Source organism: Parasteatoda tepidariorum, chromosome 1 (genome assembly GCF_043381705.1).
Source record: "Parasteatoda tepidariorum isolate YZ-2023 chromosome 1, CAS_Ptep_4.0, whole genome shotgun sequence".
Taxonomy (NCBI): Eukaryota; Metazoa; Arthropoda; class Arachnida; order Araneae; family Theridiidae; genus Parasteatoda; species Parasteatoda tepidariorum.
In genome coordinates, this window is record NC_092204.1 from 98,688,629 (window position 1) to 98,711,810 (window position 23,182).

The 23,182-nt window shown below is 31.4% G+C and overlaps 1 protein-coding gene across 1 annotated transcript in view; it reads left to right on the forward strand.

Annotated features, from left to right (window-relative positions):
• Positions 1 to 23,182, forward strand: part of LOC107444500 (diacyl glycerol kinase 1) — a 411,787-nt gene that overhangs the window by 289,945 nt on the left and 98,660 nt on the right. The window contains exons 8-9 of the mRNA XM_071186108.1: positions 383 to 520; positions 5,768 to 5,893. Of these exons, the coding sequence (XP_071042209.1) occupies positions 383 to 520; positions 5,768 to 5,893 (264 nt within the window). The remainder of the gene's footprint in view (positions 1 to 382; positions 521 to 5,767; positions 5,894 to 23,182) is intronic.

The following is a 23,182-nucleotide window of genomic DNA, read 5'->3' on the forward strand; positions in this document are numbered from 1 at the left end:
ATATGTATGTAGGTATGTATGTATGTATGTATATTTTTTGTTCGCCTGCATTTAATTTACCTGCACATGAAATCTCTAAATAAAACCGACCAAATTTTGAAACAAGTTTTATCGAAATACTAATTTTGACCACGAAACCTTGGATGCTGGCCCACTGTGCCTTGTGGAGAAACTTAGCTGAACTGTAACACGCCATTTTGCTTATAAGCCATCTGATGGCGCTGACATGTCACATGTGTGGATATCAGTAATCTTCTTGAAGCTCAAGTACCCAATTCTTAGTCATACTTGAATAAGAAATTTTTATATATTATATGAAATAGATTTTCATTGAAGGCTATTAGAAGAAGTTATTAGCATAAAACGTTTTCCTCTTTTTCAGGAAGTGCATCTGTTCACCCAATGGTTACGGTCACAGCTAACTATACTGATCAAAAATCATCAGACTCCTCTCCAAACCACAGCCAAGTCTCTAGGAATTCCTCTAGGAAATCTAATAGTTCCATACTGGTTCACAATGGTTAGTACCGAACAGAGCCTGTCAGTTTTAATTACATTATTGCAAGCCTTTTTTTTTTCTTTAAGTGTTTAAGTTTTGTTTTTTTCAAAGCTTTTGCACTATTTCTTTCATTATTTCTTTTTAAATAAGGTAAGCAATCAAAATAATTCTTTCTTATATTAATATCTCAAAGCTGATGTAACTTCAGTTACCTACCAACTGAAAATTTATCAGTGGTCAATTAAGTTACTGGTAGGAACCGATTGGTATACGTTTCATTTCAGAGTAGAATAGTGCAAACAACTGGTTGCCATTGACAACTAAGCTTTAGCTGTAACTGTGTACTTACAACTCGAGAAGAAGTGTGACAATTGTAGCCATTCCTGTAATTGAAATCAAATTCAATTGAATACGTTTAGGTGACGTCACGGGCATGGGTCGAACCTGATTGGCATATGTGGGTCAAATCGAAAAATTCCACGATTTACCGACGGTTGCAGGTATCCAATTAATTGAATAATAATTGGATCGTGGTATTTCTTTATGTCACGATTCAGCATCCAATCAGATTTGACACCTACGCATGACGTCGCTTGCAGGTATTCAATTAAATCCGATTCGAAAATTGATTAAGTATGATTAAAAACTGAGCCAAAAAAGGATGTAACATTAACACGCCAACCATGTGATTAGGCACAGCAACCTCTGGCCTGGACATTTCTGTACGAAGCAAATAAAATAAAATTAGGTATGCCAACACAATAAAAAATGCATAATTAATAAAAAATTTAGAAAGATTTTTTGAGAGAAATTTTCATAATATCTGAAGTAAAAGTTGAAAAGTTGAGAGTTCTTGTTTCGTTTCACCGGGTCTATATATGCAGAAATTTTGTTTGTGTGAAGGTTAGACCAAATTTTGTGGTGCAGCTTGGATAATTGTCAAGTTATTCTCCAAAATGAGCAATGGCAACTTTAATTTACGACATCTCGCACAGAAACTTTTAAATTAAATCGTTACTTTTTTTTACATCGCATATCAGATAACATGCATTTGCATATTACCTGATAGAAAACTTGATACGCTTCAAAAAAATGAATGAATAAATAAAGACTGAAAATATTTTTTTGAACCTTATCAAATTTTCTATCAGGTAATATCTTACTGCTTCAGTTTCTTGGAATTATTTATTTAAAATGCTCTTCCAAAGTTATATGTAATTTGATTGTTTTAATTTGTAAAATGCATTTATTCGGATTGCGTTTTATTTTACGTATTTATAATGTTTTATTTTCCCACTTTATCTGGTAGGGTGTTGCAAATAAATATAATTGGAACAAAAAAAATTGCTCTAAATATATTGCTCAAAATAATAAATTGCTCCAAAAAAGATTCTTCCAAATATCTTTTTAACAAAAATAGAATTTTGATTGCTTATTGTATTTATAAAAGAAAAAATATTATAGTGCAGAATTGCTGATTTTAATAAGCGATTCTTTTACATCCTTAAACTATAATAACGAATTCTCTTCGAGATGAAGAATCGACAAAGAATGATGTCGAAGTTTGATTCATTTTCAGCCATTCATTTATGGATTTTAAAAAAAAATTTCCAGATAATAATAAACTTTTATATAGAAAAATTGCGTCACATAGTGTGTAGTAAAACTTACTCTATTATCAATAATTTTCTTACTTATCTAGAACTTTAATTACGGATTTAAAATCCCGAAATTCTTTCATTTTCATGCCATATGTTTCACCTTAAGCTATCTCAAAAACTACTTCCATTAAATAACAACGATATAGTGTCAAAGTTTTGATAGTTTTCCGAGACTTTTTAAACCACTTCGTTCATAAAATGCCAATTAAGAGTAACTTTCATAGCTAGCTGACGGAAAATAGCTTATTATTTTGTCTCAAGTTATTTAATTAAGGAAGTATTAAAGTGCGAAAACTTAATTACCTTTTAAAATTAAGTGATCGACTATCGTGTTTTTGATTTTACACACAATTGATGAATACTTAAAACAAGCTTCTTTAATTAGTTGTGAAAAGGATTATTTTCAAAGTTATTTGTTAGCTACTTAAGCATTCAGAATTTCCATTCAAGTGTTCAGTATTTTGTTATGACAATTAAATGTTTCAAAATCGAAATTATTTCACCAACTTATTCAGAATGAATTTAAATTTGTACTCGTAATTTAAAATCTACAACTAATGTCAATTAAACTTCCAGCAAATAAAACTCACAAATCCTCAATCTGTAGTTTGTTTTTATAACAATTATTCCATTACGAAGTTATTTATTTTTTCATGCAATGCGTACTCTTAAATATTTGGAGAAGAATATTTTTTTACTTACATGCCATGTCAGTGCAATCTAGCAATTCTCCAACTTTTTTTTAATCTTATTTCATAACAAGCTGGTTACACTTTACTACGGGATGGTGGAGTTAAAGTACTTTTTAATCAAATGTTTCCCAAATTTAAATCATCTTCATAAAACTTCGGATCAATTGCGGTATAAAGTATACTGGCACTTTGGGTGCATCATCTATAAAATCAATTTTGATCATAAAATATTTTATTCTAATTTTTACAGTAATATTTATTGAATTAGGGTGATTTAGTTATTTTAATAATTATTGTACTATCATTGTAATAATAATTGCAAAAATTATGGTATATCAGATTTTTGTTTGTTGTTTGTTTTGGTAAAAAGGGATTTTACCGAAATTTGATAAGGAATTGTTTACAGTGTGGTGATGACTAAGAACTCGTTCGAATATTCTACTTTTATTTTGAATAGTATTTCATAATCAATAGTTTTTATGTATATATTTTTAAGGGAGGGGATTTTTATGATCAAACTAGTGAAAACAGTAATTATCTATATTTAACAAAATATTAAATCAAAGCATTTTATTGGTAACGTTTCGTTAAAAACAAAGAATATTTCGTGAATTTTGAGTATCTATTTTTCAAAGCATATGGATGAAATTCAATTGGATTTAATAACAAAGTTTTCATAAGTAACTTGTTTAAAATGAAAACTCTTTAATGTATGGTCTATTAAATTCTTATTTCTATTTCCGACAAATATTATAACAATATTTTCTCAAAAACATTACAAAATGTTATATTTTGGAACGTGTTGAAATTTTTTTAATGTTTCAAATAGGTCGAGATATTTTTAGACCAAAAGTAATTTTGAGTCACGATAAACCATGAAATAAACCATGATTGCATCTTAACAGCTCGCAAAGTTTTAAGTTTTTTTTAAATACATTAAGTATGATTTAGGTTTATTAATTCATCTTACCAAAGTTCCTAAGTTTTCTTTGAAAATGTTTGAAAGTTCGAAAGAGATGCTAGTTAATAATCAAACTCTCCCAAAGTGGACTAGCATCACGATAGAAACCCAGTGCTTTGTGAAAAAATAACGCACTTTTATAATATTATAAAATTACAAAAAAAGAAGAAGAAAATCTTAGATCTTTGGTCGTATTTTAACTTTAACCGAAAGAATCCAAAAGGCGAATCGAACACCTGGGCTACGATGTTCGATTTCTTTTTGCTATTAAACTCACCCTTGTTGCCAAGAATTTTTTTTTCTTTACTATGAATTTGTCTTTTTTTTCTTTCTTTTTTTTGGAACCATTTAAAAAAATATATATTATAAAATGCTTTGTCTGGAGATTTTACGAATATTACCGTTCGAGTTTTTTTATGCCCCCATTACCCAGGTCTCAAAGATAAAGTTGGATAAAGAGTTTTTGTACAAAGTTAAGTATTAGCTTTTTATATTCCAAAATATCTGCAAATAACAAAACGCATTTATACCTTTCAACATATGTTATAATGAGTAAAAATGGAAAAAATTATCTTTAGTATATTACATCTTTATTATAACGTGTAACAACTGTAACGTACTCTATAAAAAATTCTGGATCAAATTTAGGTGAAAAGTACCGGCACTCAGAGTGTCGGTCAATTTTACCTTAATAATACATTTGTGCCGAAACAAGTTACGAAACAAAAAATCTAATGTACCGTAATTTTTACTATAATAATTACCATAAAATCATTGAATCACTCTATTTAAATAAATATTATTGTACAAATTACGGTATAGTATATTTCGGTAAAAATGAACTTGACGGTTAAAATGGATAATTTTGCGGTCAACGGATGATGCACCCAAATTGCTGGTAGTTGAAACCGTAATTTAATCCGATAGTGTAGTGTTAACTTGGAAATGTAATATATATCAGCACAGTATTTCAGTTAAATCAAGGGCCTGTTTTGAAGAAATTTGGGTCCGTTAACGGACCCTTCACAAAATATATTTTCATAAAAACGGACCCTTCACACAATAATTTACCTTTTAATCGGACCCTTCACAAATTTGTTTATCTTCATTATTGTTTTGTTAATCGAATAAACCCTTTNAAGCCCTTTCCGGGGGGGGGGGGGAGAGAAAGACGGTTCGAGACAAACTAAGTTTCCCTAAGTTTAAATTCCAAAAGTAGTATTCTAAGAAAATGATTCTACTTTTACAAGCAGCGTGTGCACATTCTTATTAATATTAAATCATAATTTTTTTTTGTAAATAAACAATTGATCCATTTATGTTTATTCATAAAATTAGTTAATAGAATATTATGCGCATAAAAATTAATTTCTGGCAATTTTTTAAATAAAATATTAAAAATTTAAGAGTTGTTTAAGTTTATTTAATACGTAACACATTAAAAGTGATACATTACTAAGTTGTGTTATTTAAAATATGTGAATTGAAATTATTAAAAATGTGAATGATTTTGTTTCCATTATTCGCCCGAAATGAATATTCTGCGTATAGGCTAAATACCAAATATTTGTATGTTGCATCTCTAATTTAAAGGTAGCAATTGTTGAGCAGAATCTTGTATCTATTTACAATTTAAAAACTTCTTGAAAAGGGTTTTAGCAATTTTTGCAATAACTGGACCCTATTTGCACAAATTCACAATATCAGGAACCTGGTTGAAAGAATGTGACTTAACGCTTATTTTATATTCACAAATTATGAATAGTTTTTTTCACAATTTTACGAAAACAGGACCTTTCACAAAATGTCTGGACAGATCCCTGGTTAAATAGTACTTTGTTAGATTCATAATCTTTCTATCTAAAATTCCCCAAATGTTCATTTAATGTATTTTAAAAATGTGTGTTCGTAAAGTAACAAATTCCTTCATCTTTTCAAATGTATCTTCTTCTAGTGGAATTGAAACCTCTTCGGAAAGCCAGCAGTCATGTTGATGTATATTCCTTGCGTGTTCCTCTGAAGGATATCGTTTGCTATCTTTCACTTTTAGAAGGAGGTCGCCCCGAGGACAAACTCGAATGTAAGCTTTCACTTTATTGCCCACCACTAATCTCAATTTAGAATGAAATACACTTCTCGATCCACTTTTTTTCCATGTCTTTAGAAATATTGCCAACATTTTTTTTATTGCGATGATTACCACTAAAGTACACTTATGGTTATCTCAAAAAAACAAAGGGGATCATTTACGTTGGGAAGAATAAGTTACGAGACGTACCTTTATTTTCAATTCTGAACTTTCCACGTGAAGAATAATGTCTTTTCAAGCAATTTAATAAGTTTAAATGTATTTTTTTATTACTTTGAAAATTTTTTTATTAAGGTTTGTACATAAATATGCGTTAAAATATTGTTTTCTTTCATTCTGCGTAGAATCAACAAGTAGAAAGACTGTCTATAAAAAATATAAGATCCGCGGTGGCTGAGGGGATAGAGCATTCGCCTCTCATTGAGTTAACCCAGGTTCGAATCCCGTCAATGGCTAGTTTTCTAGGTTTTACTTTCCATGCAACGCAAATGTGGCTTAGATCCATTAAATAGTTCTCCACGAAAGAAAGATAGGTTCCACCAATGGCTGATAAATGATAGGTTCACCGAAGATAGGTTCACCAATGGCAAGTTCCCTTGTCTTCAGGGTTGGAATAAGAAATACAAGACTACGAAGTTGAGCATTGATAGTCGTAAACTCAGAATTGGGTTGGCTGTTTAATGCCTGTTATAAGATAAAATAAAATTAACAATATAAGAACCGCCTTATTTCAGTGTATAGAGCGTTCGCCTGTAAATGAGGAGATGTAAATGCCAGCGGTGGATGATATATATGAATTCTGCTCCCGGTTCGAACCAACCACAGTGCTGACTTTAAAATATCCTCAGTGGTGGACGGATCATGGGTTTGAATCGCGTTGCCGTAAGCTAACCGTGAGAGGTTTTTGTTTTCATCCTCTCCATGCAATGCGGATTAGTTACATCCAAAAGTCTTCCACGGAGGCAAATTTCTCCCAATACATCGTCCAAGAGTTCCCTTGTCTTCTGGATTGGGTTCAAAATTATTGGCAATGTAGTTGAACATCGAAAGTCGTAAACTTGGAATTGGGTTGGCTTTTCAACATCAGTTATGAAATAAAATATTTAAAAAAAATATATTTAAATCATAGAAGAATAACACTTAAAGACGCTCTACTGTGCAGATTTGATGAGTAAAAAATCTACAACTTAATAAATATCTTATGTTATTTACTACTGTTAATTTATTTATTTTTATTTTCCTTAACAATGGGCAATGATTAATTCTACTAAAAACAAAAATGAAAATGTAGTTTAAAGTTGGTAAATATGCAAAACGGGTTTATCAATTATACGAAATAACACGTTTTTTTTTTTTTTTTTACTTAAAATCGTGCCTATCAAACATATATGCTTCATAATGAACCAAAAAAATTAGTTTAAAAGCAAGAAAAGAATAGTAAAAATAAAACCGCAAACAAAGATATCAAAAGTTTTCATTCTAATGATAGAGCATATAAAAAAGCGACATGATTTTTCAGATTTCTTACGGATGCGTGCAAAAATGGCAACACTTAGGCCATAACGTTTTTAGCGCTATCTTACGGCAAAAGGCAATACTAGTTAGAATGATGAACTTATCGCTTTCATTTTTTGTTTTTGATCGAGTTTATGAAGTTCTTTGTATTTATTTGGGTATCAATTTTATTTTACTTCTGTGAAATGCTTATATGTTAATTCTTTTAGGATGTCGCGTGTTTTTGATGACAAAAGTACATACTGTAAAGTAAATTACGATTTATTTCAAATATTTTGAGTTCTATCATTTTTCTTTTTGTTATATTTATTTCATGGATAGCATGCACAATTATTCCCTTCAAACCAATTTAGAAGAATAAATACGGAAAACGTTATTAACATACATTTATCTTTTCTCTGTTTATAGCAAAATTTTACATAAATGTGAATAGACAAGAGTAAAAAAAACATGAAAGAAACACTTTTTGCTTATAATAGAACAGAAATCTAAAATAAAACATTTGAAATAGATCAGAAAGTATTATACTTCTAAAGGTCTGGTTTCTTAGGACTAGCGCCTTATCTGGGCGTCAGCGGGACGTCAACGTCCCGCTGACGCCAACAAAATACTGGTTTGTTAGCTCAAAGCCTGGTTTCTTAGAACTAGCGCCTTATCTGGGCGTCAGCGGAAAGTTGATGTAGAGCTGACGCCAAAAAAATACTTTTTTGTTAGCTCAGCGTGAGCAGTCCGTCCAACGCAGACATTATCTCTCATTTCGCATGCGTTAATAACGTAAACAAATATTTATTTTGAATTTGTATTGATTTTGTTTTTGTCGACCAGTGTTTTAGAGAACAAATAATGACTTTGTCCAAGAAAAAACACATTATAGCTGAGCTAAATGAAGAGTGCTATGATTAATGAAGAAGCTATGTTTAATGTCAAAATCAAAATCTTGGCTGATTTCAATGTGCTGTTGGATGCTGTCCGCCATTGCTTCTGTGGTTAACGTCACGTTGTAATCCAACTGCAGTTGAGTTGGACGCCAATTGTAGTTCAAGATGAGCGTTCGATGACGTATACTATCAAACTCACAAATGGACCAATCAGAGGTTAGCGCTGATTTCCAGCTGACGGCGTCCTGTCCTAAGAAACCAGGCCTTAAGACAATAAATCACAAAGAATTACTGTTTATTCATTCAAAAACATAATCGAATTAAGTAAATAAAAATATGACATAGACTGAATTAGAAGTGGTAGAGTGTCAACTATTTTAATCAACTGTATCAACTAACCATTTTCATTAAATGTTACTAGAGGGAGCAGTGGTCAGTATGGTCAGGAGAAGCTTCAAGAAAACTGTCATGATGATGTCAAAGTGGATCGTTTTTAGGCATTATCGCTTATGGCTCAAACATTGAAATCAAATAGTTTCTTACGCTAAAAAATGTTGATGCATTCTATGTCACTAACACTCCGAATCTTTTAAAGGACGAATATTTATTGAATTAAAATAAAACAACTAATTAAACGATTAAAGATAATTTTATTAATGGAATCAAAAATGGTAAAAGCAAACGATACACTCATTGTTCAATTAGTAGTTAATAGTTAGGGAAAAGTCGCTGCTTTAATTTCTTTGCTTTTTTACAAGTTCTAACATTAGAGTAGAATATCTTTAGATATTTATCTGTAGTTGAAATGAAACATTCATACTTACTGTCTGACCTGCTTTAAATTTTGATTTCTAATTTACCCGACTTAAGAATGATTTGATTATTCTTATCTTTAAACCATGTCTAATGCTCACTATTTAAAAAACAAAACGGGAAAAAATGTCAGTCTTAGGAACTGCATGGCGCATAGTTCCGAAACTGTTTAGTCCGTTCTAAATCGTTTGCAAAAAAAGTGAAAAATATATAAATGTTTGTTTTCTACAGCGGAGGGGGGGAGGAGAGAATTCGCATTAAGTATTTTTTAACTACTACTAAACTAGAAAACTTTTCGTTCTCCATTACATAACATTCAATTAAACCTCAGTCATTTAATTTGTAATATGCATCCTTTTAATGACTTAATTTAGTATTTTAGAAGAGAAAAAACATTATATTGGTGAAACAATTTGAATGTATTGGTTTGTAAAGCATTTGCTGGTTATATGTTATTTCATGAAATGCTTTCAATTTTTTTCCATGAAAACATACAATGCATTAAATGTAATCACCTATGCAAATACTAAAATCAAAGTTATTTGCATTCCTTTAAAATAAATTAGTTTGAGAAAGAAAATACGAAGCTTCAAAAAACTTGTATAAAGATATATGATATTACATTTGAAAATGTATTTACTGCAGTCCCAAACTCTGATTTAAAATTCGTTTATATTCAGATTAATTCTGAATGAAAAACGCATAAATTAAAGCTACATGTAACTCTGTAACTATATGCATAAAATATAACTATATATAAAACTATTTATAAGAAAAGATATTTTATATCAAAATATTCTCAACATTAACAGCAGTTTTGATAAACATTCATTTTCGTTTCGAAAGTCGTTGAAAAAAATCTACTTTTGAAAATATACTTTTCAAATAATGATATGAAAAATGGGTTTATTAAAAATATAAAAATTCCATTATTCGAAATGCATAGAACAGCAACAAAAAAAAAGTAATAAGTGTAAATATTCTTCCGATATTTCCATTGATTGAAGACACCTTTAATGACACAAAATAAAAGAAAGAATAAATTCTACTCTAAAAGATGGCAAGAATCTTCGAGAGAATTCTTCTCGAAGAAGAGGGTGACATTTTACCTTTTATTTGAGAAAGCATGAGAAAAGGAATGCAATTTCATTTACCGTTTGTACTGGAACATCCTCTTTAGACGAGAATATTTTCCCTTCGCAAGCCTGAACCAATCAAAGAAGAGATTTTATTCCTATTTGTCAAATTTTTCAAAAGGTTTTCGAACAAGAACTGAAAATGAGTTACATTTTCTGTTCGAATAAAATTGAAGAGAGAAGAGAATTCGTTGGAGAATAGTTAGTAATTTGAGTTTTATGACATAGTTTAATATTTATCCTTTTTTTCATATTATTTTTCGTTTGCGTTCGAAATCTTTCACTGTTTTAATTAATTTAAAGCAATTATTCCAATCAGTGTGAAATCTTGTCATTTTTTACATAATCTTAGTACTTTCCATTTAAAATTGGTGACATGCTTATTTGTGAATCGATCATTCGATAAAATGTTATTATAAAGTACTTTTAAAGTTGAGCGCCACTTTTATTTGTATGTAAATGATAATCAAAATCTCGTGCTTAAATTTAAAACTAAGCAAACTTTTGCACAGGTGCTTTATAAACATATTTCATCATAGTTAAAATATCATGTTTAAGGTGAAAATGTAATTTAAATTTAGCGTTACGCGGGATAGTGGAAATATTATGTTATAAGTGAAAATGTGACTGAAATTTAGCGTTACAAAGGATAGTCAAAATACTAAGTTTTATGCGAAAATGTGACTGGGATTTGACGTTACACAGAATAGTTGAAATATATTTTAAGCGAAATTTTGACTGGAATTTTACGTTATACGAGATAGTCGAAATATTATGTTTTTGGCGAAAATATGACTGAAATTCAACGTCACAGGGTGAGTTTATTTTTCAAATTTGCATCGCAAAACCTCAGCAGTATTTTTAAAACTAATATTTTCGCGAATACATTTCTACAAAAGTCATTCTTTAAAAAGGTGTCATACACTTTAGAGTTGAGTTTCTACTACGTAAATGATGGTCGAAATGGTATGTTTAATATAAATTAAAACTTAATTCTAACGCTTTAGAAATATATCACTCTCATTTGCACTATCATCACTCAGACTTAAATCATTCCACAAACCACATAGTCGATCTATTATATTTGAAGTATAAGATGGGACTGAAATTTTGACGTTTCAAGGATATATATTTCTAAAATTTAATCGGCAAAACCTATATTTTTTAAATATTCATTTATACCTATATTTTTCTATATTCATAATAACTATATTTTCTTCAATATTTTCTTCAAAAGTCATACTTTTAAATGGTGTCACGCACTTTGGAATTGAGCTTAGACTTAGTTTTTAAAATAACAGTCGAAACCTTCTGTTTTACTGAAAGTTATGCTATAACATTATTACATTGACACTTAATAAACTTATCCTATACATTTGCACCGTAGAAAAAGTCAAAACACGCTCTCGAAGCATCAGATTTCATTTTCTAATCAGATTTTGGAGGAAAATGTTTCTGGAATTTGAAGTTAGTCTGGCCAGTAAAGAAACTGATTTTGACATAATCACACAAATTTGAAATTGGGACAAAGATTATGAATGTCTGATCAAATCGCTTAACGTTTGATGAAATTATTAAAAAAAAAACAATCTAACAAATTGGTTCCTTGAAATCTATACTTTTTGGACATGGAATATTTTCTAAAAGAAATCAGTGCCATATAATTCTAAAATAAACTGCAACTTTTTTTTAAAAAACTCATAGCTGAAACTTCAAGCTTCTGGTGAAAATAGAACTAAATTTTCACGTTATAAGAAACAATTCAGAAATTAAGCGTGAAAAGTAATTTTTTTAGCCATTAATGCTTTCAACGAAATTAGATAAGTTCTTTTTTCCCATTTTTTATTTCAGTTTTTATCTGAAGTTTTTATTTATCCCCAATTCATTTAGCCCAAAAATTTAAATTAAGAAAGTTTGAAAGAATTTTGCTCATCAAAGTTCCACATTATTTTTAAGTTTATATAGATTACTAAATTATCTTTAAAACCAGTAACATTAAATAGTATAGATATTTAAAAACATACGTTTGGTAGAGAAAAGGCCCCCCCCCCCAAACAATTATTGCCTACAGCTCTTAAAATCACATTTTCGTAAAATAAAACTTATGGCAAAAATATTGATGTAATAATGGATTTATTAGTAACAGAGGTCTGGTTGGCAGGGAGCTGGACTCATGTTCGTGAGAACGGGTGTTCGAACCCAGCCAGCCAAAGACTCCCCTTGTAGTAAATAGTGACTGATGCACGTTAATTCTGCCGGGTCACGAAGTCCTCCATGCTTCCATAATTAATTATATTTCTGAGAGTACTGAATTGGAGATGGATAGTTCTCGGATTCAGGTCAAAATTACTATATTCGGATGAATTTACTTGATGTATGAATCTATAAACGGTTGTGACGTATGAGTGTGGCAGAAATCGAATTCTTGGCCATAGGTGGCGCCATAGGTGGCGTTATAACTATCGCACCACTTGCCTAAATGGCCTACGACAGCAACAACATTATTAACCGAGTTTTAGCAACAAATATTTAAACTTTCTATAAAAAAATTTATCTTTAGTCTTTTATGTTCATTTTCTGTTTTAACAAAGTTATAATTTGCTTTTATTCAGTCCTAAGAATAAAACCTGTTGAATATTTTCTTCAAATATAGTAGTGTTTGACAGCTGATTCCAGAAATAAAAACTGTTTTCATTACCCAATCTCTTCATCAATAACTCCCAAAAGTATACTAACAATACTCGCCTGCCATCTTATTCCATATTGAAACAAAATATTTAAACTCATGCTCAGAGCAAAAGGGAAATCCACAAAGAGAGATGCTTTCAGTTGTGAATAATTAATCATCTCTCTAATACATCATAAAAACTACATCAGATAATAATGGCTTCCGGAGAAATCTCTAACCTTTTAACGCTTATCGTTTAATGCGTGATTTTCCATGCTTAGCTGAACATTGAAGAGCCATTCTCAAGTGACTGTTACTGATTTCATTTATCCAGCTGTGTTTGCGAACGCGTAAGTGCGTTAAAATAAAATAAACGAACTGTCTTTAAAATGAAACGTATTTTCGTTTATTTCTTTGAGTGTTCGTAAAGCCATTTTAAAAATTAATTATAATATCTATCTAGTAATTACTTTGATGTTAAGAGTGTTTTTTATCAGTTTTATTATTTTTAACTTTGTATGTAATTAAAATTACCGAAGCTTAAAAATTTGCAGCGTAACTAGTTCCACTTTAAAATCTCTTAATTTGTAAAGCGTTCTTTTACTGTAAACATTTAGATTTTACTTTAATCCACAAATTTTCCTGAATGCAAAGCTTTTCGGTTTTTGCGTAACGTAAAAGCTTTTAAATACTTAATTTTTTTGCTATTTACAATTTGGACTTAGAGACGATTTGAAATACTCGAGTTTAAGTGAGTGTTTTATTTTGCAAAAACTTTTTAAGTTAGTTGTCTTTTCTAGATGGAAGCATTTTTATCATCTGACGCAGTTAAACTTGCACTTCAGTTTAAAATATAGAATAGTTTTATTTAGTTTCGTTTTATTTGCATTTTAATTCTCTTTTTACTCTCATAACAAGCATATTATTTTATAACAAAATAGAAAAACTACTTCATTAATTTTATTCAACTTAAAATAATGTTTTATTTGATGCAATCGAAAAAAAATTGTCTAATTTGTAATAATTACTCTCCACTAGCAACCGGACATTTTTCATAACTTGGGATTTTTTACAATGTATAACGGATATTTTACAGTGTTTAGTAGGAAAAAAACTTAATACAAAACGGACACTTTCAATTATTAAATAGGTTATTTCTTTTAAGAATATTTCTAAATAAAAGCGGGATATTCAAAGAGATCACACGCTAGCGATTATGAATAATTAATAGCCTTGATAGCCTGGTCGGTAGGGAACTGGGCCCATGTCTGAGAGTTCGTGGGCTCGAACCCCGCCGGCCAAAGACTCCCCGTGTAGTAAAGTGACTGGTGCATGTTAAATCTGTCGAGTCGCGAAAGTCCTCCATGTTCCCATAACAAATAAATACCTCTTGGGGTATTGGATTGGAGATCGATCGTTCTCTGATTCAAGTCAAAATTACGATGTGTGGATGAATGAATGGATGTTTCCTGACCTGGTGAAACTGTGTTATTTGAAGCAAACCTTCCGCCATTAAATATAAGAAGAGAGAATTGTCTAATTAAATATTTTAGTAAACTACTTAGTTATGGGGCCCAGCAAAGAACAGCTGACTACCTCCTACATTGAACCAATAATCAGGGACTAAGAAGAGATAGCCCTTTTTCACGTGCAATTTCCCTAAATACAGTCTAATTAGAAGTCGAACAACATTCCCTTAAGACTTGCTTTGACCCCTCACGTGGGTTTCCAAGAGTACACTTCAGTCCGGATTTGGCATTAAGCACAAATAAAACTTCAGACGCTCCTGAATTGCTGCAACAACTGGCTCTCGATATAATTAACAACATCCCAGAGGAGGGCCTCTGCGCTTATACAGATGGTAGTTGGGACGACCGAAATCGTACTGGAAGTGGAGTCTACATCAAGAGACCTGATGGCGATATCAACATTAAAATGAGAAACCCGGATTCTTGTTCTGTTTTCCGATCGGAGCTTTTTGCTATAGAGGCAGGACTGCATGCAATTGAAGAGGATTCGCTGCTAGACCCTATCTGAATCCTAACGGATAGTAGAAGCTCGATCCAATATTTGAGTGCATGGCCCAGAGTCGGCGATAGCGCTGAAACGGCAATCCTACAACTTTCAGTAAACTTTCCGTGAAGCGGGATATTTATTTGCAATGGATTCCTTCCCACGTTGGTCTATACGGGAATGAGATCGCTGGCTCGCTATCAAAACTTGGCACAAATGAACCTCTGCCGGAATGTTTGGCACTCACATCCTCGGAAATTCACTCCATTGGAAAGAAAGGTGTCCAGCTTGTCTGGAATACTCCCCCAGTACATATCTGGTACTCTAGGGATAAGCCGGGTCGTGCTTTGACCTTCAGAGATAATAGAGGCGATCAGACCGCGTTCTCTAGATTCATCACCGGTCACATAAAGTGCATGAGTCATGAACAGCAGCGAAAGGTCTATCCCACCTGCAACAAATGTTTCTCCAGTGCAGCCAGCCCAGCCCACCTCCTTAGCTGTGTGGATTTTGAAAAGGAGGATTTTCTGCTAGACCCGGTCTTGTTTTTTGATTTCCTGAGGATGAATGGACTCATGAACCTGGTCTAGCTCCGCTAGACAACAACAACTTGAATGGATCCGCCCTGCAAACGGGTGTGACGTATGGTGTGGCAGAAGTCGAATTCTTGGCCATAGATGGCGCCACTGGAAAACAAGAATAATCGCTTCCCCTCTGCCTCAACAGGCATACGTCAACAACAACAACAATCTTCTCTTTAATACGTCATAAAGACTACATCAGATGATAATAATATAGCTCGAGAGAAATTTCAAGCTTCTTAACACTTTTCGTTTGATAGATTAATTTCCACGCTTAGTTGGGCATTTTAAGAGACATTCACAAAAGGGATAAAGTGTTCGCTTTCCAATGAGGTTAACCCGGTTCGAATCCCAGCAATGGTTGGTCGATACGAATCAGGCTTGCACCGACCACAGTGCTGCCGTAAAATATCCTCAGTGGTAGTCAGGTTTTTGTGGTTTTCCTCTCCATGTAATGCAAATGTGGATTAGTTCCATCCAAAAGTCCTCCATTGAGGCAAATTTCTACCAATACTTGGTCCAAGAGTTTTCTGGAGTGGGTTTAAACTTACAAGGATACGGAGTTGAACATTAGTAGTCGTTAACCCAAAAAAACTGGGTGGCTATTCAACGACGGTTATAAAATAAAATAAAATGACTGTTGACAATTTAATTTATTTCGCAATATTTACAAGTACGTTAAAATAAATTAAAAATGAAAGGTCTTTAAAATGAATTTTATGTTAATTTTGTACATTTTTGTAAAATCATCTTAATCCGTCTACTAGTTACTCTTTATGCTGAGCGTTTTTTTTTATTTATTTTATTTTCATTATTTTCTATTTTATATGTGTAATTAAAATTACCTAAACTTGAAAATTCGTAGTGTAACTAACTGTACTTTAAACGTTCTTTTATTATAACCATTTAGATTTTATAATCCCCAAATTTGCTTTAAGGCAAAATTTTTCGTAACGTTAAAGTTTTTACTTTTTGTGATGTTAAATTTTAAAACGATTTAAAATACTGGAGTGGAAGTTGTTTTAACTTAACAAGACTTTCAATTTATCACTTTTATTTTTGTTTTAAGTCTTATACAGTTAACTGAAATAGTTTTATTTGGATCATTTACATTTACACTTAAATTCTCTTTGGTAAAAAAATTTTTTTTGCTCACTAAACCATATACAATAAAAAGAATTATTTTACTATAAAGTAATTTTCTCAATAGTAAAAAATGTGCTTGAAAATATGCACACAAGAAAAGGTTTGTCATTCTAATTATTTTTAATTATAAAACGGGCACTTTCTATATTTAATCATAAACGGACATTTTGTAGTATTAAGGAGAATACCGTCAACCATTTTTTATAACTAATTAGTATTTTTTTATCTACAAAATCATTGTTTTCTATTATTCAGATGGTTACTTTCCACTATGAAACGCAGATTTTTCTTATTTTAAATAATGTATGTACCATAGTAAGATATTTCCATTTTGAAAATGATGATTTTCACTAAAAACATATAAAATTAAACAACGACAGTTATTATTTATCGCAACTCTAAGGAAACAATGTATTCGTGAAGATGTAACTATATCATGTTTAAATGTTTACTTAACATAAACGTAAACAACTAAAATTCTACACTATTAAAATACATTTTATAGATATATCATTTACCTTCATATATCAAAAAGGTGCTACGTTAAACGCACTTCATCTAATAACGGATTTTTAAGGATCTATGAGTGGTTTTTAATTATTGCAAAACTAATCATTAAAAGATTGTCATTTACATATTTTCTTTCGCAAGACACTGCAGCCAGATCGCATGGAAAAAATGATAAATAAACTTTGCCTGACTTACATCAAATCGAAATCTTTTCTACTTCAAATAAACTTACAATAAATTGAAAGTTTATCTACTCTGAAAAGATATACAGGGTGACTCTGATATACAGGGTGATTCTAATAAGATGGGCAAAATTTTAGGAAGTGGTAGTACTTACCCAAGCAAACAATTTTTATCAAAGAATGCATGGTCAAAAACAAAACGCAAAACCGCTAGATTGCGTCAAAGTTTATGTTCTTATATAAGGCAAAAACAAACAAAGAACGATGAAGTTAAGTTATAAAAGCAAATTTAATGGCATGTGATTACAATAAGTGTTCAAAACAGTGGCCGGCAGCGGCTATACGCGCTGTACAACGGCGAAGAAAACATAGGCTAACATTCTGAAACACACCAGGCATATCACGAGTTTTCCCTGCAGCGGCCGAAAGCTCTGCGACAAGTTCTTCTGCAGATTCAATGGGAGTCTAATGCATAAGAGGATCCAGCTGTCCCCACAAAAAGAAATCCAGACATGAAAGATCTGGCTAGCACGGTAGCCAAGCTGTAGGATCACCTCGCCCAATCCATTGGTTTGGAAAGGTTACATCCACATTGTTTCGCACTTCTTGAACGTAATGAGTTGGTGCTGCGTTTTGCTGGAACGAAATGCATCGTTTGCATCAAACAACTTTCCAAATGCGCCAGCACCTTTGCGTTTTGTTTTCGACCATGCATTCTTTGATAAAAATTGTTTGCTTGGGTTTGTACTATCACTTCGTAAAATTTTGTCCTATATTTTAGAATCACCCTATACATATATATATATATATATATCTGAATTAACTGCTTATTTTGATTTCATTAGACACATGAATGTTACCTGAATTGTAGGTTCAATAACTTGCTTATGGTCCGTGTTTTGGTGGCTTCTGATTTACGAAGAACCTTCTATGCATCCTACAATTTCGAGAGAGGAACTATTTCACATTGAGAAAAACAAGAATGAAGCAAAAATGAAGGTTAGTAGATATTAAATTTCAAATAATACTAATTTACAATGATCAAAAAGGAAGAAAAAAAGAATTTTTTTAAAGACTTGACTTATTTTCAAGTAACGTCATTAACCCTTAGGGCGCTTTTTCATTACACGACACGATACCGACGAAATCGGACGACAAATGTGTGAACGACTATGTCTTTGCCGGATCGTTCAAGCAATTGTTTTTTCACTTGTCCGATATCGTTAGTCCGAGAAGTAGAAATTCTTGTTCATTCAATGTATTGAGTTTGAGTGTGTAGAGACATAAAATTTAAATAATTTATTTGAACGTGTTTTGAAAAATTATAAGTTTTAGTTTTGAATTCGTTTTGGCAACGGAGTTAGATATATAATAAATGTTGTTGTGTTCTAAAATGTTTAAGAATTAAAATATGTTATTTTTTTGATAAAATTATTTGTAGTATCGTNGGATGACGCAAAAATATTTCAGAGCTAAGTCATAATAATTTTTTCCATGATATGGAAAAGTAGAGAATGAATATGATAGACAATAGGTTCGAACCTGTGATCTTTCCATAAACAGTAACGTATATGAACACCTCCGCCAAACTTACTGTGTTGGTAGAAGCATTTACATGTCTCAAAACATATTTTTATAATAAGCGATTTCAGCGACGCTGATGCTAATGAATTCTTGTTTGCTGGACAAATTTAAATGTTATAAAAATGTCCCAGAAATATTTTAGGTATATATAGTCATTTTTGAATAATATATATGACACTTATTTAATCATATGAACTAAATTTTAAATGAATTTCGCCGTGCAAATATATTATAAGAAAATTCACTAACCGCCCAACTAATGGCATTTTCTACCGAATACACTATTTTGCGCTAAAAAGTTCAATTTCAAATCACCGGTTTGTCATGATTTTTTAAAATGTCTATTGGCATATGCAAGAAATATTTTTTAAAAAAATATTTAGTCTGAACCAAGCAAAATCAAGTGTCTATTAGAAAATGCCATGTAACGGATGCTTTACGTTTTTATATAAATACATACATATGTAGTTTTTGCTATGTTTGCAGTGAATTTATATAAATGAGTGGGTGTATTTTTATTATTATAAAAAAGACCCATACATGCCAAGTAATATTTATGGAGCAGTAAGAAAATTTTCTTCGTCCAAATTAAGCATTTCAAGCAACAACATAAAGTTTTCTTTCAATCGACCAATGCAAGGCGACCCTCAATGATGATGACATATCGTAATTTTCGTTCAAAAAGAAACTATATATATATATATATATACACACACACATATATATATATAATAAATAAATAAATACAAGAAAACACGAAGAAAGTTAAGAAAAACAATAAGTTTCATTTATTGCGCTTAAGCTGCAAGTAAGCAGAACAAATTTGATAAGTTCAAAATGAAGAATAAAACGGAGAAAAATTAAAGACATATGAAAAAAGGGGGAAATAATAAGTAAAAAAATGACAAACAACAGTTTAAAAAAAAATAATAAAGCTGGTATTTTATTTAAAAAACTAGAAAAAAAACGGAAAGAAAAAGATATAATCTTTTCGTCAGCCCACACGATTATATCCGTAAAACAGAGTGCTTTCTGATATTGTATCAATAAAGCCAAAGCAAAATATATTAATACAATAGTGTGAGGAGCACTCAAAAAAATTTTTTATAAAAATTACATCAAATAAAAAAAAGGCAATTTACGCAGGCAAAGGCGAAACAGGCAATTTATGTTTCTCTTTTCTATTTTATATTTTTTCTTAAATAAACATCTATTTTCTAAAACTATTTATGGTCAATTTTTAAATTTATCCAGTATAATATTACCTTGCGCACATCCATTTCGGGCCCATCCTTGGCAACTAACAAATCAATGCACAGAATAACAAATCACTTCAGCAATGCAGTAAGAACGACACTTTAAAACCCTCTTGTTACACTCGATTTGCGCTTTTGTTTTCATATTTTGTAATCTGGCAATATTTCTGTGAAAACATTTTTAAATCATTCTTGAAAAATTTCCGTCCATGTAAGTTGATCTGATGCGGTCTATTCTGATTTCGCTACTCGCTTTATAGTCTATTTTTACTGTTTTTTCTTTTTATTTTATTTTATTTTCTGTTTTTACGTGTTATTTTTACTTATTTTTACTTTTTGTGTTTTTTTTTATTTGTTGTAATTTTTATAAAAAAAATTTTTGAGTTCTCCTCACACTATTGTATTAATATATTTTGCTCTGGCTTTATTGATACAATATCAGAAAGCACTCTCTCTCTCTCTCTCTCTCTCTCTCTCTCTNTCAACATATGTATATATATATATATATATATATACATTAATTTCTTATTAGAAATGAATTAAAAAAAAGGATGATACATGAAACTGCTTTTTTCTTCGTCTTTATAATGATCGCTGATTTCATCGTTCATTATAAAGCTTTATTATCCTTGACTTAATATCAATTAATTCATTAATTACTTTATATTAAAACTTAAAAATACAGAGTCTTTCTTAAGGCCTGGTTTCTTAGGACAGGACGCCGTCAGCTGGAAATCAGCGCTAACCTCTGATTGGTCCATTTGTGAGTTTGATAGTATACGTCATCGAACGCTCATCTTGAACTACAATAGTCGTCCAACTCAACTGCAGTTGGATTACAACGTGACGTTAACCACAGAAGCAATAGCGGACAACATCCAACAGCGCCTTGAAATCAGCCAGGATTTTGATTTTGACATTGAACATAGCTTCTTCATTAAATATAGCACTCTCCATTTAGCTCAGCTATAATGTGTTTTTTCTTGGATAAAGTCATTATTTGTTCTCTAAAACACTGGTCGACAACAACAAAATCAATACAAATTCAAAATAAATATTTGTTTACGTTATTAACGCATGCGCAATGACAGATAATGTCTGCGTTGGACCGACTGCTCACGCTGAGCTAACAAAAAAGTATTTTTTTAGCGTCAGCTCTACGTCAACTTTCCGCTGACGCCCAGATAAGGCGCTATTTCTAAGAAACCAGGCCTTGAGCTAACAAACCAGTATTTTGTTGGTGGCAGCGGGACGTTGACGTCCCGCTGACGCCCAGATAAGGCGCTTGTCCTAAGAAACCAGACCTTTAGTCACCACCCACAATATAGTTTTTCGAAACCCTAGTCAAAAAAAAGTTGATGCATAATTTCGATTGTCTGAGAAAAGTTGGTAATTTTTTTTCTTAATCATCGCCTTCTATTAATCTCCGTGACCTTTGGCAATATTATTTTATTACCGGCGCTGAACAGAAGACCCCATTCTGAATTTACGAGTATCAACGTTCAGTTCCGTAGCCTTGTAATTTCGAACCTAACCCAGAAAACAAGAGAACTCCCGGGGTTTAGAATTATGACAAACCAGTCTTCGTGCAGGACTTTTTGTTGGAATTAACCCGCATTTTCGTTTCATGGAGATGATAACCACAAAAACCTCCCACGGTTAGCCCAACAGAAAGGGTATTTTATCTAACCCATGATCCGTCTACCATTGAGGATAGATTTCATTTCCGCACTGTGGTCCTTGATAGCCAGGTGCAGAATTCTTATCAACCTGTAACCACTGGGATTCGAACCTGTATCACTTGATTTGGAGTCGAATGCTCTATCTTTTGAGCTATAGCGACTCGTGACAATGGCATTAGCTTTATCCACAACTTATATCAATCACTTTATTAATTACTACTTCTTTAAAGCATAATATGGTCTTTGAAAATCTTTGTCAAAAATAAAATCAAATAATATAGGATGCATGAATTCATTTGACTGAGAAAAAATAAAAGTGTTTTCTAATTATCGCATTTCATTAATCACTTTTTCTTTAACTTAATATCCCTTAATTTTATAAATTACTTCTTTATTTAAAAACTTAAAAATGCAGAGTGTTCCCTAATCATAGCCCATAATATGTATTTTAAGAATATTTGTCAAAGAAGAAAAAAATATGTAAAAAAATATATATGAATTCGATTGTTTGATGAAGTGTTTCTGACCATCTTCATTTAATAATGACTCCGCCGTTTTAACTTGTTTATATTTTTCAACCTTTTACAGTGGATTCATTAGATTTTGTTTCTGTTTTTGTTGTTTTCTCGAAAGATCATGCATATGTTTTCAAATATGTTTTTTTCCTTCTCTACAAATTAATATCCTTAACTATTTCCAACTACGCTTTAAGCCCCATTTGCTAAACACCATTTAATTCTATCACTCCATATATACAATTTTAATTTCAAAAAAGAAATTTAACACTATTCTTTACGTTCAATAGAAAAAAGTCAATAACCATTTGTTTGAAACGACCGAATTTCTTCCCGACACGCGTGCAAAATCACTATAGAAATTAACTATAATCACTAGAGAATCCGAAAGATTTAAGATTCTCTAAAATTCTTTGAATCTCTGAGTCGTTCACAGATCAGACGTTGCTGATTAGATCGGCCATTTGGTGAAAGAGATAACAAGGAACTAATTAGAGTGAGCCTTGTGAAGCGCTTCAGCCGCACCTTCTATTTCCACGAGAATAATCTGAAGAAAGAACTCTTTCCTAACCCTCTTAGACAGAACTTTTCAATCCTATACTTTATTTGACACCATGGAAGAGCAATGCTTTAGTCTGATGATGCCACTTAATTATTCTGTTTCAAATATATTCTTGTGCCGTGTAAAATTTCTATATTCTAGTTACAAATACTTTGAAAATTATTTCACTGTTAAGGTGCTAAATGATCAGTCTCTAGGGAATGTTTTAAATTACATTTTATCTCTCTCTCTTTGTATAT